The sequence below is a fragment of the Crocodylus porosus genome, unplaced genomic scaffold, assembly GCF_001723895.1.
Source record: "Crocodylus porosus isolate Cpor-Errol unplaced genomic scaffold, CroPor_comp1, whole genome shotgun sequence".
NCBI lineage: Eukaryota > Metazoa > Chordata > Crocodylia > Crocodylidae > Crocodylus > Crocodylus porosus.
The window spans coordinates 5,139,222-5,155,621 of record NW_017728944.1 but is presented as its reverse complement, the minus strand read 5'-3'; the positions used below and the strand labels follow the sequence as shown (position 1 = coordinate 5,155,621).

The following is a 16,400-nucleotide window of genomic DNA, read 5'->3' as shown; positions in this document are numbered from 1 at the left end:
TAGGGGAAACTTTCCTGATATCCTCGCTGGGCATGGACACATGTAACACTCAATCCAGTTTAAATACAGCCTGAACCTGAAGTGGCCAGACCTACCAGCCTGTAAAACCACTTTGGGCCTATCCAGAGGAGTGGGAACATGCGTTTCCCCCGGGGCAGGTAGGAGCCCATCATGTGCCTGGCAGCTTGTCCCCGGGGGAACGCCTGAGCCAGGCTGCTCTGGCTGGGAGCGGGCGGCGGGGGGGGGGGTGGTGGCAGCAGTGTGCTGGCCCCAGCAGCAGCCTTACCTAGGAGCCTCCGGGGGCTGCAGCTGCGGCAGGGAGCCGGGTTGACAGCTGTAGCGACCTAGGCTCGGGTTTGGGGGGCGCTGCCCCGCTTCTTTTTGGCGTGCGGGTCAGAACCCCGCGGTGCTGCTAAGCAGCAGCGCAGGGACCACGCACCTGCACGGGAGCGGCCGGTTGCGGCCCCGAAGGCGGGTGGGAAAGCAGCGCAGGAACCCGTGCGTTGCACGAGCAGGGGAAGGTCCCGGCCCCGCCCTCCCGGGCTCCTGGGGAAACGTCACCTCCGGCGGCTGCCACGTGGGACCCCTGCCGAGACACAACACCCGCCGGCCAATCGGGGCCCTCCTGTCACGGCGCCTGCCCACGCGCCCCTGGCCCCGGGGGCTATCTCGGCCCCCCCCACCCGGCGCCGCGCCGCCTTCCGATTGGCGGAGCGGCGCGTACCGGAAGTGAAGGCGCGGCTCTCGCGCAGGTGGAGGGGCGTGCGGGGGGCGCGGCGCCGCGCAGAATTCCTTCCGCTTCCGCGGTTCGTTCAACGGGCGTCGCGCGAGGATGAGCAAAGGCAGAGACAGCGGCGCGGCGGCGGGTAAGCGGCCCCGGCCCCTCCTCGCCCTCCCGGCCCCGGCGCCGGCCCCCCGCGTGACCGCTGTCTCCCCCCTGCAGGCGGCGCCGCCGCGATCCTGCTGCGCTACCTCCAGGAGCAGAATCGGCCGCACAGCGCGCAGGACGCCTTCGGCAACCTGCAGCGCGAGCACGGCTTGGGCAAGACGGTGAGGGCGGGTGGCGCGGGGGGGAGCGGGGAGGAGGAGGAGGAGGGGGCGGTGGTGTCGGCGCGGGAAGGAGCGGGGCCGCGGTCTCAGCCGCAGGCGGGCCTGGGCCCGGCCCGGCCCGCAGCCCCGCTGCGTCCGGGTCCCGTCCCCACCCCGCTCTCTCTCGCACCAGGCCGTGGTGAAGGCGCTGGAGCAGCTGGCGCAGCAAGGGAAGATCAAGGAGAAAGTCTACGGGAAGCAGAAAATCTACTTCCCCGACCAGGTGATAGTGCTGCTGGGTCTCCAGAAAACGCACCTCTGTTATGTGAGGGCTGAGCTTTGCCTGTGGCCGCCTCTGCTCTTTTCTCCTCACCTCTCCTCCTTTATACAGCTGCCCTTGATCTTGCTGCTGCCGAGGCCGCATGGGTTGTAAGAGGTTGATTTCCATAGCTATTCAGCGTGCAAAGTACTGTGAGACCAGAGCGCGGGCAGCATCTGGGCATAGGTGGCTTGTCTGACAGCCCAGAGCAGCGTGGGCTCTTGTGTATCCCATTCAGATGGGTCAAACATGGCCTGTCCCACCGAGCCACTTCATCCAGCACACTGGAAGTTGTGATGGGGGGGCACCTGTGACAGTAGGGTGAGTGCAGGCTGTGTTCATGCTTATCTTATTGCTGCTGCTCCTGCTGGTCACATGCGGTCTGCACCAGGCCTGTCCTGGTTTGGTCCACAACGAACCCCACAGTCCAGCTCTGGCCTGGGGCACAGCGGAGTTTTTTTGCCTCTGTTCTATATTAATTGTTAAAAATGAAGGCAGGTCACCAGCTTACTAACCTTAAATGTGCTGTTTAATACTCTCTTTGCACCTTCTGTTAATATTAAAGAGATGCCAGTCTAACCCATTTATTAGCAAGTGTTTTGCATTGCGATGAACTCCTCCGAGGTGCAGAAACACCACCCTCTGGGGAGGATCATACACTTGTGAGTGTATTGACACTTTCATGATTAATTCAGAGGTAAATGCAGTTGGAACAAAAGGATCTAAGCTCCTTATTTGCAAATGGTGTTGGTGATCGTGTGGAATATTTTCAAGGGGACTTGTTTTCTGTAATTAGCCCATTGTTTTTTGTCTCAGAATCAGTTTCCTGCAGTGAGTGACTCTGAGCTTAAAGTCTTGGACAATGAAATCTCTGATCTTTCGTCAAAAGTACAAACTCTTCAGCAAAGCTGCCGCCAGATGGAATTGGGTGAGTCTGAAATTTCTGATCCTGTGTATGTGTAGATTAGTTTTGTCTGCGAGGCCAGCATGAAGTGTGTGGTGAAACCATTATAAGACTGGAACCAGTATGGCTTGTGGCTGTGTGCAGGCATGAATGCTAACTATTGCTCTCCAGCTGTTGGCATTTGTGGATAACTAGCAATTCCATTCCAGAACTGAAGGATCTGAATGGCTCAATGACAACCCCAGAGATGATTAAAGAGATTGAAGAGTTAAAAAAAGATTGTGCCAATTACACGGAAAAACTGGAGAGAATTAAATCTGCAGCCAACCATGTGACTCCTGAAGAAAAAGAGAAGGTAAAGAGCTGGATCAGGCTGTGGCCCTAAGAATACCAAAGCAGAGAGCCCAGCTCAGTACTGCTTGGATACTATTAACTAATCCTAGCTTTAAAACAGCTCTAGCTCATGTTCCTGCTGATGTCACAGCCGCTATCATCCTTAACTTGTGTAGGAGCCTGAATGCTGAGGAAGGGCAATAAATGTTTCATGGTTGACTTTTGAGTACTGAAGGATTGAAGAGGTGGTGGGAGATATCTGAAACTCCATTATGGACTGTTCTCTTCTCAGTTGATGTCTAGATGCTCCTGTGTAAGATACGGCTGTGCCTCTTAATGGCATCATCTCTAGGCTCTGATGCTACCTGGCCATTCCTACTAGATGTGCTCAAGTTCTCTTCTGCCCCAAGTACAGCTAACTGCAGCCTGGTAGAGGGAAAGCCAGAGCCCGAGGTCTCGGAATTGCCCTGCTCCCTAGTGTTCTCTGCAGACAGTTCACCATGCGTGAGCTTCATGTGGCATTTCGTAGACACTCCAGAGCAACTCTTCCTTGTGAACCTTAACTTTGGGCTGCAACTAAGGCAATTTTTATTAATATAGTTCAATGTTTTTGCCTGAAACTATCCACTTAAACAGTCTGCTTGGAAGCATTTCCCTCTATCAAGCAGTGGCCTGTATTGTCTGTACTTGGGCATCTTAATGTTAAGTAGGAATTTCACTATACCTGGGTCTGATTTTATATGCCGCTGGAAATGGTCTGCTGGCCTTATGTACACTTGGTCTTTTTGGGGGAGCTATTGGGTTAATGTTACTCGCTCAGTCTTCTTTTTATTGCAGGTTTATAACGAGAGAAAGCTATACTGTAAAGAATGGAGGAGGAGGAAGAGAATGGTAGTGACTTTTTTTCCCCAATGTTGGTTTGATGGGCAGTAGGTGGTGGCAATGATGTGCATGAGGTGATGTTATATTCTCATGGGGGAAGGTGCCTGTTGCTGAATGACATGTGCAACAGCCCTGAACTTGGTGTTAGCCAGTTCCAGCTTCCTTCAGTAGCCTGCCAGCTGTGAAGGGAACTGGGAAATCTAACCAAGGACCAGCAGTTGAGAGAACCTCAGAACCTGCTTATCTTGAAGTAGTGATACTTGGGACTTCTCTGGTGCCATTCCAGATGGCAAAATTGGTACAAACAATGCCACATCCCCTTTTCTAATGGTGTCGCAAGCTGGCTTCCATTACCAGGTCTGTAGGGTTGGAAGTGCTAACAGGTACCTGAGAGAACAGATCTTGGAAGTCAGAGGTCAAAAGAACTATAGTCTTTTAGGGTACCAGTGTTTAACTCCATTGACTCAAATACTCAATCGGGGTATTAACAGCGAGGCAAACCTCCAAACCAGCATCTTTGGTTTTCCAGGGACAACTTATTTTGTCACTTGCTACGGTCAGCTTGTTTGAGGGTTTTAGTTCTTTAGTTCCTCCTAAATGCATCGATGTGTGATTGCAAAGAAAGCAAATAATCAGCACCTAGTGTCTTGAAATGTATAAGGGAAGAAGAGCCTTCGAGTTGTTTGGTAGTCATTTCCTTGTAGTGTCTATTAACCCATAGCCACACTTGAGTGCTTAACTTGACATTTCCCCACATGTGCTGGAGTCCTCCTGGGAACATGCAAAACTCTAAACCTTTTGGTTCAGAGATATGATACCTTTTTATTAGACCAACTAAAATCACACAAAAATTACTTTTCTTTACAAGCTTTTGGGCACACACGCCCTTCTTCAGGCTGAGGGAAAATTAAGGATGGTAAAAGTCCCCTTAGGTAGAAAATAAACATCTTCATTTTGCACAGAGGAAGCTGAAGATGGATGTATGTTTCTCTGGGTCCATAAGAGTTCCTTTGTGAGAGTTGCTCTTTGATGTGTAGATAAGGCAGGATTTCTTCCCTGGTAGTGTCAGATCGCAAAAAGGCAGGGAGGTGTAGAAATCTCTCTTTTTTTTGTTTAAGCAATGAAGTTTATAATTCAAAAATAGGTTAAAATATGGCATCTTGCATGTTTCAGGGATGTATTTGGTAGACATGTCTGAGACCAGCATGGCTACCAAATACATCCCTGGGAATATACAAAGTAGAGTTCTTACTCTGGGAAGCCTCCATCCTTTTGATGACTTGGGGCACCTATTTACTGTATTTTTGAATGTGTATAGCGAGACTCTCCAGATGTGATTTTTAGATGTTTGTATTGACTGAAGAAGCATAACTGATTCTTAACTACTGTTTTGCCAGGCAACTGAACTACTCGATGCAATTCTGGAAGGCTATCCCAAAAGCAAGAAACAGTTCTTTGTAAGTACAGAGACATCTGAGCTCCTGACTAGTCTTAAACCTTGAAGGTATCTGTTCTTGGTGGCGTATATTTGTTTCAAGTGGCGTAACTCTGAGCAAGTCCCTGAAGGGAACTTTTTTTCTGAATTCAGATGTTGCTGCACAGCAAGTAAACTCCCCTTCTAGTCCTTGGTAAAGAAGCTATGTTGTTCTTCTGCAGGAGGAAGTTGGAATAGAAACGGATGAGGACCACAATGTGACTCTGCCAGCAGCTGTCTGAGCAGCTGATGGAAACCTCTGCTCCAGGGAAAAGAACTAGCCAGCATGGAGCACAATGGGCGCTGGTTCCGAAACTCTCAACCGTCTGCAGGGTTTGGTTTTGTCCTGCATCTTTTATGTATGTTTGTTTTAAAATGCTTTGCAATCTGGAAGGCAGTTAGAGGGGATAGGACCAAAGGCATGATCTCGCATGCAGAAGAGTCCATTATTTTTTCTACCCTTCATTGCAATGGGCAGTTGAGCCAGTGTGGCTGAAGAGTTGTGTGGGAGAAGACTGTTTTTACTGTTGATTTGCCACCACATAGGTGTTCTAGTAAAAGGGAGGAGAGGTGTGTCTAGGAAAGACTAAATAAACCAGTTGTTTGTTACACTTGCAGAGAGCTGTACTGACACCTCAGTGTATTTAATAGTGAGCAGGGACTGCTTCCCATGATGTGTACCATGCCGTAATGCTATACACAGGAGTATAATTCATTAAACACTGTGCTTCTCATTTTAGCTGTGCTTCCCTTCAGTGATACACCACCCTCTTCTAATGTCCCTATGTCTAATGCTGCATGTTCTGGTAGTATGGGAGAGGCTTCCCAGTTAATCTGGGGTTTGGGGAGCCTTGGTTCCTGATGGATGGGGTGTAGTTTGGCCTAAACAACACTGAAAATAGTAACACATACGTGGATGGGGAGATCATGTCACCACTTCAGATCGGGTGGATGTGGGTGATTCTAATACAGAAGCCTGAACAGCAACTGTCAAAATAGGCATCCAAATGTCACCTAGTTGCTTTTGGAAAAATAGTTCTACCCTGTGATCCCAGGTAGAAGATTCTAATTACTCAGTAGTGGAAGAAAACAAGGAGAAGAATAATTAAAACATTTTGCAAAATTTATTATAATTATTTTTCATGATAGAAAAATATTTCATTTCCATTTGTGAGGTCTGCAAAAGCCCAAGGTTCTTCCACACAAGAAAGCTGGCTGCTTCTGAAGGAGGCTCAGAAGAGATTAACACGTCACTATCATTAATAGTAAAGCACTGCCTATTGCTTCAAACAAGATATTTTCTTACAGCACAGCAATGGACACACAGTTCTGTAATGCAGCCATATTGTTAATGGCCCTCATGGGGTGTAATTCTTTTAAAACAGTTATGTGTGCCATTGCAAAGAGTTAGATGTTTTAGGGGTCTATGCTGTGTCTTCACTAAAAAGGGACATTCAATGCAAGGCTTGTAGAAATGATTCTTTTACTAAAATCCAAGACTGACAGTAATTTTCTTTACTAAATTTCAATAGAAAGAGTGGTTTAAACACTATCCTTCTGCTTCCGTGTTTAAAGCCTACCTTTATTGCTACAGAATTCAAAGAGAAAGAAACGCAAAATTGTTACTGCTACTAACTTGAGCATGGTGGTAGGAATATGATCATCAGCAAGTGTATTCTGTAAGAGCCACTTCAGGATAATCCTAATCTTTTCACTCTGTCTGGGTGAACAAGAACTATTGCTTCGGTAGTAGACAGCTGCCAAGTATCTGCCATAGATATGACCGTTAGACAGAGCAGTGGGTGTCTGGCTAAAGTCTGTCCCAGAAAAACTATTTGGCTGCAAAACTCAAGTTAATAACACTTCAGTCTGACTTCCTTGACTTACAAAAGGCAAGAGGTATTTTTTTAAAAATATAAAACTACACTTCTAAACAAAAGCAGATTAAAATTGACAGCAGCTCTGCTACATGTACTATTCTTTTTCCCCATACATTGTGACTATCAGAAACACAAGTCAGATGAAACCAGAGATCTTTCAGCAGTTGAACTGAGATGGCAAGAGAAGCCTGTACAGAAAACTGTACTCCTATTTCACTGTGAAGGAAACATGGCTAGAGTGGGAAAGGTCAGTTAGCAGCTGTCCCAGAGGAGCCCTACACCATCCATATCTGCCCAGTGGGAAGAGGCAGCTTCTATGCTGTTTAGTATAAAGACCCTCTTGTTGCAGCAGGATGTGGCCAACCCCACCTAGCTTGCTTTTTGTGGTCTTTCTGAAAGTTCTGCACAAATAAGTAAAGTGATCCTCTGTCCCATGGCTAGATTAAATAACCAAACTGTTCTAGCAGAAAGCAGTGGCCTGTCTCTGGGAAGCTAGTATCAGCTGCTACAGAAGCTGTCAAAGTTTGCAGTGATGAGAGACCCTGCTTCCAGGGAAGCTTATTCTTAACCCTCCTTAGTGGAAGTCAGCTTCTTTCCTGGACTGCCAGGCTGATTCACATCCTTTGTCTTGGGGACTAGAATTTGAGAGCTGCTCTGCTTCCATTCACATGCTTTTAAAGTCCAGCACTGTAATGGCTGGATGTAAGTGTAATGTAATGCAACACAAATTCTCACTCTCACTGCCTCTTCATCTCAAACTCTGCAGTGCCAAGGTACTCACTGAATAACTATACTGTAGAGTATGATACTTAATGTTGGCATCTTACTGGTTTGAAAGTCTAAAAGGCAGGAAGTGCTGTGTGGTCCAGGCAGCAGTTACACTGCAGGCATTGCTACCAGAACATAATAGGTAGTCTGAAGGCTATAGAGCAGACTCATCCCATCACTTTAGCTCCTGTAGCTGGTACAGGCTAGGCCTACTCACTGCCCCACAATCCTGGCCCAGAGACCCTCTTCTTCCTTGTGACAAGGAGGATTGTATTTAACAGATATGTTTTCCCTTCTCTGCTGACTCAGTCCCTACAGATACTTTGGTGATACAGACTGTGACAGTATCTGTGGAGAAGACATGCACTTACATGCCCAGTTTTGGTTTCATAGTTAATGCAATAAATAATCCAGAGAAAAACTTTACAAATAACCACAAGGGAAACAGACCAGCTTTTCCTGGAACCTGCTCCTCTCTCAGCTGAGTGGTGCCCCACACTTCTGTAGCCTGGTAAGAGGAAGAAGGCTCATGCCACTGGGGCACCACAGGGAGCGCAGTCAATAGAGCTGACTCTTTAGTTGATGCAGAACCCCGATCACAATATCCCGCAGGGTCTGAGAAGAGTAAGGAGGAGGCAGGATCAGCCATTCTGTAGAAACAACAGTGTTCCCTTTGGGTAGGCTTCCCCAGGTACTAGTGTAAGATGTGCCAAGGCACTCTCTTGAGGGCAGCCAAGTCTGACAAGCATATTGTTGGTACAGGAACAAACAACAATATGCTTGTGAGGTATGTGGCTTTGGTGCCTCAATACTGCTGGGAACCTGAGGCCCATTAGTCTGCATCAGACCAAGTTCCTATCCTATCTGACTGGGCACATACTAACTTAAAGGAATTGACTGGGCAGCTGTAGCACCAACATCTCCCAGGAAAAGATTCTTCCTAGTCCCTGGTGGAAAGAAGTTGGTATGTGCCCTGAAGCAAAAGTGCTAATTGCTCTCCCTTGCTCCCCTGGACTTGCTATTTGTTTGCCTTCTAAGTGGTGACACAGGTATGGGATGCCATATCCAGGAAAGGCCTGTCATTAAACAGGCCAAGATCTCTACTTCTGGTGGGTGCTCGAACACTCTGGGCTGTCCCAATGATACCCATATAGTGAATCCAGAGACCAGGAAAACAGATAGAATTAACATACACTGTTCAATCTGCATTGCTTTGCATTTGCCAATATCTATTACTATTATTTAGATTTATATCCCACCCCCTAACCTGGAAAATCTCAGGGTGATTTATAAGAAGCTACAGATGCTTGGCCTTCCAAAGTTCCCCTGCCTATTATACCGACTGTGGCACTTTGATCCTTACCTGTGGTTTGCAATGCTCCTCAATCCAGCTGAAGACGCATGCTGAAAGTTCCTGAAAACTTGCTACCGAGATGGAGGCATTAAATGACTGGAACAAAGAATCCATGATGCCTTGGAAAACATTAAACTTGACTTGGTCAGACACCTGGTCTTTCCCCTCATTGGGGTTATCCTGGTGAGCTTTCACAATCTGCTCATAGTTTCTGAAATGCACCAAAAAAGTCCGATTAAAATGGCAGGCCTGGGGAGCCAGCACTTGCATGACATACTTTCCACATTTAGGTTACATGAGTTAAGGAGGTGCCTCTGGAAGTGCTGCACTGTCCTCTGAAGCAGTGGTTTCCAAACTTTTGATTGCGCACCCCTATCAGTAAAAAATTTTTGAGCATGCACCCCCAATATATGTATATTTATATAAATATACATTTAAATAGGAGTTCTAATATTTTCTTCCTGCACCCCAATGGATCATCTTGTGCACCCCACTTTGGAGACCACTGCTCTGAAGGGCCTTTGCTTATAAGATTAAAGCTGGTTGCATGGCTAAGGCAAAAGAACTTGGACTTAAGCTCATGTAGAGAGAGGGAGCATCTACATGAGACATTTGCTGTAGTCGCCTAATTAGCTCCACAGTAAATGTTGCAGTATCTACACGTGCAGCTCTGTTAGGCCACAGGAAACTAATAAGCTTTGCAGCAGGTGAATACTTGTAAATACAAGTACTATTCTGCTACATGCAAAGAAATGGAGACCCTTCCTTTTGTATAGGATGGAAGGCCAGTAGCAGACTGTTTTTGTGCTGGGTCAAGAGTCCCTTGCTCAGGTCATGCTCCTCCCACTACAATCTGTTGTCAAGTTCAGCTTGTTGAGAACCAGCCCTAAGATGGACATGCAAGAAGAAAAGGGTGCCAGGCTTTATTTATAAGAGTCCATGACAGTGTCTCCAACTTCCAGGGCCCTGCAGGCAAGGGAGGGAGGCAAAGGTGGGGGAGGAAAGTTGCTTACACTTTCATGATCTTCAAGGCCATGACATCTTTCCTGAGCGTTGAAACTTCCTCCTCCTGTTTCTTCTTCTCCTTGTGCAGGAACTGAATATAGTCAATGGCTAAAGACCAAAGGAACGACAGTGGATTTAGGAAAACTCAAGCAAGCAGAGTCCAGAGGCCACTGCATCCTGTCTCTCCTCAGGAGGAACAGATGCTAGAGCCCTGTCAGGATTAAACCACTGCACTGTCATCTCTATAGGCCTTGCATATTCAAACTGACAAGTAGCCAGTCTTCTCTGATTTCAAAGAGGCATTTGCTAAAATGCTTTACTTTGCAGAGGCAGACCCAGGTCCAGAGAAGGGGGAGCAGTGTGCTCTGTCAAACACCTGGTAGTCAAGGTGGACCAAGTGGTAATCTGCTCTAAGCACTTAGTTCAACCTCCTCCCTCAACCCAAGTGATTTAGATACCCTTAAGCTACAATGAGGAACATTGGGGAGGGAGGCAACTGGCCTCAGACCAAATGACAATTGATACTGCCGTACATTTCAACCCCTTACTGCAAAGTTGTTTGTGCAGAAGCGTTTTGGGGCATCAGCAAGAGCTTGGGAGAGTTAAACTGCAGCGCCAGCTGAGAGAAGCAGCAGGGAGCAGAATGCTGAGCAAGTCCTGGGAAAAACAGTAACAGCAGTTCAAAGTCCAAAGATGGAGGGTAGAGGACTAGAATGCAAGTAGGGACATCCCTTGCCTCACTGCAGTCTAATTCTGGATGGCTGGTGACCCACTCAGTGGCTGCAGGAGTATGAACTCCCAGCACAGATGCAATGTGATGCAGTGGTTAGGTAGGAATGTGCCCCCTCTCTGTCCCCAACTCACTTTTCTGCAAGACAATGGCTTTGCTCAGCTTCTGGGAGCCAAGGGAGAAATCTTGCTGCTGGCATGTAGGCACAATAGCCTGCAAGTCATCGTAGCCTTTCTGTTCAAGAGGAAGAGATGATGTTACAGGCATTTTTAGATTAAACCTCATGACAAAAGGACAGTGGCTAAGTAGGTGCTCTCATAAGGTGCCAAAGTCCCAGCTGTCTCTCCAGTTCCTTTATATGGCATCTAGGGTGCAGTTATTCAGGGCTGATAACCTGCCCCCAGTAAACCAAATTGTTTAGGGGCACACTGACTGTAATAACTAAAAGAATATGGGTGTCCTGATGTGGGAGAAATAAGAATGCTGATACCACAGGATGCCCGAGTTATAGGTATGTGACAAAAGGAAGAGATCACCTTTACTCCCACCCAAGAGAACGGTCTGATTAGCTGCTCTGATGTTACCTTGATGGCATCCCTTCTCTTCTGCTCTGCCTGGGTGTGTGCACGCCTGCGCCGGTCTTTGTATGTCTCTTTATAGGCTTCTTGGTGATAATCGCTGTCTTCATCATCTGCAATGGAAGAAGAGTCACTGTGTCAGAGACAACTCAGGAGCTTTTGGAGCCTAGGAAGCAGAGGCAGACATGCAGCTGCACGTGCAGAGGTAATGGGGGGCATGCTCTTCCTGGAATCATTTTATGCACTCTGGTCCAGATCCAGACACAATTACTGACTGGGTAGACAAGCTGCAAATAGGGCACAAACAAGGCAAAGATGAACCTCCCAGAGCCATTGCAGGCCTGCTGGCAGCTGCCTACACCAGAGCATGGTGTGAGTAGGCAGCTGGGCAACACATTTTTGCCAAAGCCCCTGGCTAATGTAGGCAGGATTCTCATGAGAAGCTGTCTTGGGCATTAAAGCAGGAAGCTGGAGTCCAAGGTCTTTTTCTTTCAGAGGGCAGGTGCTCAGTACTCTCTTGATGGTATTTCTGTTAGCCAAGCCATTTTTTCATACTAGCTCTTCTCCTTGCCCCAAGTCAGGAGTGCCTTATCAAACTGTCTCGATGAAAACTGCGACATCTTCCTGGTGCTCCCCACCATCTTCCTTCCCTGAATGCAAGACTTATGCTCAAGCTGGCAAGGGAAGCTACTGCGATTGCATGTGAGCAGCTTTTGCTAGAGAAGAACACATGTTAGAAACAAGTGAGAAAGAGCACCAAAAGCATCTTAAGTGCTGGACAAGTTGAGGAAGGGACTAACCTACAGACAGGGAGAAGGGACACCATGGCCCTTACCTGTATTGGGGACAGAGGAGGCACTAGTGGAGCCAATGCTGTTTGCTCGTGATACTATGCTTCCCTTTCTACTGCTTTCCACAAAGAGCGCTGGAAAAGAAAATACTGGTCATGCATGAAGCAGTGAACTGGGCAAGTATCTCAAATCCCAGGGGACGTTCCAAATGGATACAGTGTGGTGCTCCGCTCAGGTGGGTAAAGCACAGGGTAGCCAGCTATAAGAATTAGTATCTGTTTGCTGTTGTAGGTGTTTTGAGGATTTGGCAACAAGTGGACAGCAAAGATTTTTCAGAAGCTGTGAAGAAACCAGCTAAACCCCAATGGGATTCACTGTAATCTTTAACATGGACAAAACACGCAAGCTGGGAAGCTTATTCAGCAGGTATCTGGCAAGTACTCTGCATGCCTCTGATTAAAGGGAGATATTAGTTCTGCTTTAAAAAGCTGAGAATATGGCGAGACATCATCAGATTAGAGACTGTGTGTTTTAAAAATAACTTCCCACCCAGCACCACTCAGCCTGGGTGTCATCACTCAAACTGCAGTGACAGCAGATCTCAAGCTTCCTTCTCCCTACGTTCCAGTTGTTACTTACATGTTTTGGCTTGCACCACTGTCCCAGAGCTAGACAAAAACATCCATTTATCATTCTTTACACATTCAAGTCATCCCTTTCCCTTAACTTAAACCCTCCCTTAAGTTTTAATCCATGCACCGCTTATATTTACAAAACCTGCATTCCGTACATATTATTCTTTGCACTAAGTTTCCAGCGTTAAAATAATGCAGGCAACTGGAGCGCTCTGCCCATTTTGTCTATACTCTCTTGTCTGGTAACAGTAGAGTTGACCCAACAATATTTGAAAGAGGAATGCACAGAGCTACTTACGAGCCTCCAGTCCATTGTCGCTGTACACACAGTCCACCTGGTGTGTTGCCAGATGACAGTATAAGCAAAAGGGAAGGGAAGAGAAAAAAAGCCAGCCAGTGAGTAAGGCAGTTTCCTCTTTTGCGCAATCAACTATCACGCCATCGTGTATCAGCAACAGAAGTAGCTCATGGACTGTCGTCTCCCTACAGCCTGCTCTGCAAAACAGCTGCTCTCTCAGACAAGGCTGCTGCACAATTTGCTATGCCCGTGCTGCCAGGCAGCACACTGGGCACTTCCTTGTTTTAGTGCAGTTTATTCTGGGAACCTGCGAGCAGGCCTTGAGAGGGATGCACACTGAGACTAATGGGAGGAGCTGGGCACTGTGCACTTGTGCCTGCACCGAGATGACTGGCCGACAATCCCCCCCTATTATTTGCTTCATATGATTACATTATTATTTGCTGCTTAGGCAGATGGCCGTACACGACGCTCCCCAGGGCTGGAAGGTGGCTCGCTGCCTCCAGCGCCCCACATCCCCGTGCTGAGGCGGCGCCTGCCTGCGGGTCCCTGGGCCCGGCGGGGGCCCGGAGCGGGGACAGCAGGATCTCACCCCAGCACCCGAGCTCCCACCCGCTTTTCGTCCCGTCCCGGCCACCGTCCAGCCCCCGACACTCACTTTTCCCCACGGGTCCTCGGCCGCCGCGCCTAGCGGCTCCGCCATCTTCCCCCTGCCTCGTCATGTGATTCCCGAGGCGCCAGCCAATCGCAGCATCCGCTGGCTTCGTGGGGCGGCACTTCCGGGAGCCGCCTCTTACAGCCGCGGGGGCCGATGGGAGTTGTGGTCTGGCTGTGGGTGACGGGCTCAGCTGTGGGGCCACTCTGCCCTGCCGCTGCCCCTCAGTTGCTTCCCCGCCCCGCAGCTTGCTTTAACTCACGCCAATGAAGCCCTGCATGCGTTTGCCTCCATCCTAAACGGAGCTCTCCAGCCCTAAGCCCCTGGCAGAGTCGAGCGCTTCCAGCGTCTCTCTAGCTGCAGAAAGCTTGTGTTGTGTTATGTGAGGAGCAGGGATCCTGGTTTTCTCCGATTTAAAAATAATCCCCAACTTCCTGGTAAAAAAAGGAACCCCAAATCCACATTTTTCCATGATTTAAATGAAACACTACTGATATATATATAGAAAGAGAGATAGTTATCTATCTATCTATCTATCTATCAGTGGTGCTTCATTTAAATAACGGAAAAATGTGGATTTAGGGTTTCTTTTTTTAACTGAAAATTGAGGGTTCTCTTTAAATGAAAGGAAACCAGGATCCCTGGGGATGAGGCACCCGGTGGCCCAAGCTCCCCATTACAAATTTCTAGGCTGGCGCATGCTGTCTTGTCACGTGTCCCCTTCATGCCTCCCCCTGCTGCCCTGCAGCCTTGTCTCCTTCAGCCCGGATCTGCTCGACCACACAGGGAACTCGGCGGGAGCCACCGGCAGCAGATGCACGGCTCTGTGAAACAGACGTGTGTCACCGTGCCAGTGCTCTACGAGGGAGCTGATGTTACAGCGCTTAGCCGGCTTGTACCCACACTGTAAGTGTTGGCTCAGGACACCAAACTGCAGAGAGCCGTACGGCTGCACTTGCAAGGGCTCTCCCACATGGGCAGGGTCCAGCAGATCAGCCCGCACTAGCCAACAGCCCTTCTCCCTTGATCTGGTTTATCTCTTTAGAGCACTGGGGGATACTAAGGTGCTACTATACTAAGCCACCCACCTCACTGTGCCAGGCCCAAAACCATGCTTTGGGAGTCTCCATGTCTGGCCATCCCCCTTTCTGGAGCACCACAAGCCTGGGGTAACGTTGCCACCACTTGGGCACTGGTCTCTGTTAAGGCTCTTTGCAGCCTGGGGTACACAGACACAGCCAGCTTTGGGGGTGCTTGGTCCCTTGGTAATATCTCTGGGTGCTCCTTATAGCCTGAAGCTTGCTAGGGTAATCTCAGGTAGGACCATGTTAGTTAATAAACAGCCAAACTCCCCTCAGCTCAGCTGAGCAAAGAGAACAAAAAGGCTTGTCTCTCCCCTCTTCCCTCAAGAGTACACAGCCAGGTGAGCTGTAACAGATAGCTTTATTGACCAGACATGGAGACAATGGGAGAGGGGTACAGGACAAAGGAATATTAAAGGAAAACGCCTTGAGTAAAACAGAATCAATTGAGCCTTTCAAATATGGGCTTGTGGCCTTTTTAACATAGAGCTGAAAACTTAGTTCTAAACTAATAGCCAAATTCCAGATTTCTACTTACAAATCTTCCAGAGAGTCTGTCTGTCTTGGAGGCACATCTTTCTGTGTCTGTGTTCCCAAAATAACTACCTGTCTCCTTCCCAAAATGCCCGCTTCAGGACAAAGGAAGAGCGAACTCCCCCTGCCCTAGGAATGTTTACAGCCCAGTCACCTAGGTGACCAGGTTGACCAAAACAGGAAAAAACAGAGGGACCTGGGCTGTCCTAATACAGAGGTGAGGCAGACTGAGAAGGATTTCTTCACACGGCAAGATCCAGCTTATAGAGCTGTATCATCTGGCCCATGGGGCTCCCCATGGGTCCAGAAACTTGGCAGCAGAGAAGCAGTGGTAGTGTTAATTGCCATGGCTCTGGCAACTGGCGGAAGAAGGGGGAGGCCAGAGAATCTACTGCGACTCCAGCTGGAGGGATGGACGGAGCAGCAGCCAGGCAGGAGTGGGCCATGGGCTGCCAATTGGAGAGCCCTGATCTGCTGTGCTATTACAGCACATTTGTCAATCCCTACACATCCAAACCTCATTTTTTGTCTCTCTCCCTTCATCTTCCCTTGCTCTCTCTCAGGCTGTCTCTTCTTTTCTATCTCATACCTCCTGGATCATCTTTTTTCTCTGCCACTCCTCTTGTCTACTCAGTTCCTTTAATTATCTACCATGTTAGATGATCTCTTACTACTGTCCCTACTTTTCTTAGGTTTTTTTGATTTGTCCTTTCTACTCCCTTCCTCCTATGCCTCTGTCTCTCTCGTCTTGCATTTTTGTCATCCTCCTTCTCTTCTATCTGGCATCTTTTATGTCCTCATGGCCTAGCTTAGCTTTTCTCACTTTGAGCTCAATTAGATAGATTCAAGATGTGACCTTCAGTCCCTCCTTTGAAAGGGAGAACTGCTGCTTGAACTGAGTGAGTTCACTTCCATTTGACTGAAGGCCATAAAAAGGCCAAGAGAGCTTGGCATGCAGGCAAAACAATGACAATTCTCTGCCCCTCCAAAAATACACAGTACAGGTAAGACATTACCCCTCTGGATCCAATCTTGGGGATTGGCCTTTTTCATCATTCCCCTGTTATGGATCCTGTGAAACATCAAATCTTTTTATTAAACTGGACCAAGTTTTATTCCCTTCTCTTTGGTTTCCCAAGTAGCTGGCCT

At 48.2% G+C, this 16,400-nt stretch overlaps 2 protein-coding genes across 4 annotated transcripts; one reads left to right on the top strand and one right to left on the bottom strand.

Moving 5' to 3' along the window:
• The first annotated feature begins 613 nt into the window (after positions 1–613).
• Positions 614–5,675, top strand: PSMC3IP (PSMC3 interacting protein). Of its 2 annotated transcripts, none has more exons than XM_019550458.1 (8): positions 614–866; positions 944–1,050; positions 1,223–1,354; positions 2,165–2,276; positions 2,462–2,607; positions 3,423–3,476; positions 4,865–4,924; positions 5,124–5,675. In XM_019550458.1, the coding sequence occupies exons 1-8, from the start codon at positions 833–835 to the stop codon at positions 5,181–5,183; spliced, it is 705 nt and encodes a 234-aa protein (XP_019406003.1). In that variant the 5' UTR covers positions 614–832; the 3' UTR covers positions 5,184–5,675. The 2 variants fall into 2 exon arrangements, with proteins under 2 accessions (XP_019406003.1, XP_019406005.1); XM_019550460.1 differs by having other exon boundaries at positions 625–866; positions 1,223–1,312.
• A 371-nt stretch (positions 5,676–6,046) lies between these two features.
• MLX (MLX, MAX dimerization protein) lies at positions 6,047–13,729 on the bottom strand. Of its 2 annotated transcripts, none has more exons than XM_019550456.1 (8): positions 13,639–13,729; positions 12,981–13,020; positions 12,092–12,181; positions 11,263–11,369; positions 10,813–10,912; positions 9,957–10,056; positions 8,953–9,154; positions 6,047–8,204 (listed from the first exon to the last, which is right to left on the bottom strand). In XM_019550456.1, exons 1-8 carry the CDS (start codon positions 13,681–13,683, stop codon positions 8,148–8,150), a joined length of 741 nt encoding a protein of 246 aa, XP_019406001.1. In that variant the 5' UTR covers positions 13,684–13,729; the 3' UTR covers positions 6,047–8,147. The 2 variants fall into 2 exon arrangements, with proteins under 2 accessions (XP_019406001.1, XP_019406002.1); XM_019550457.1 differs by having other exon boundaries at positions 12,981–13,017; positions 13,639–13,707.
• Positions 13,730–16,400: the final 2,671 nt, after the last annotated feature.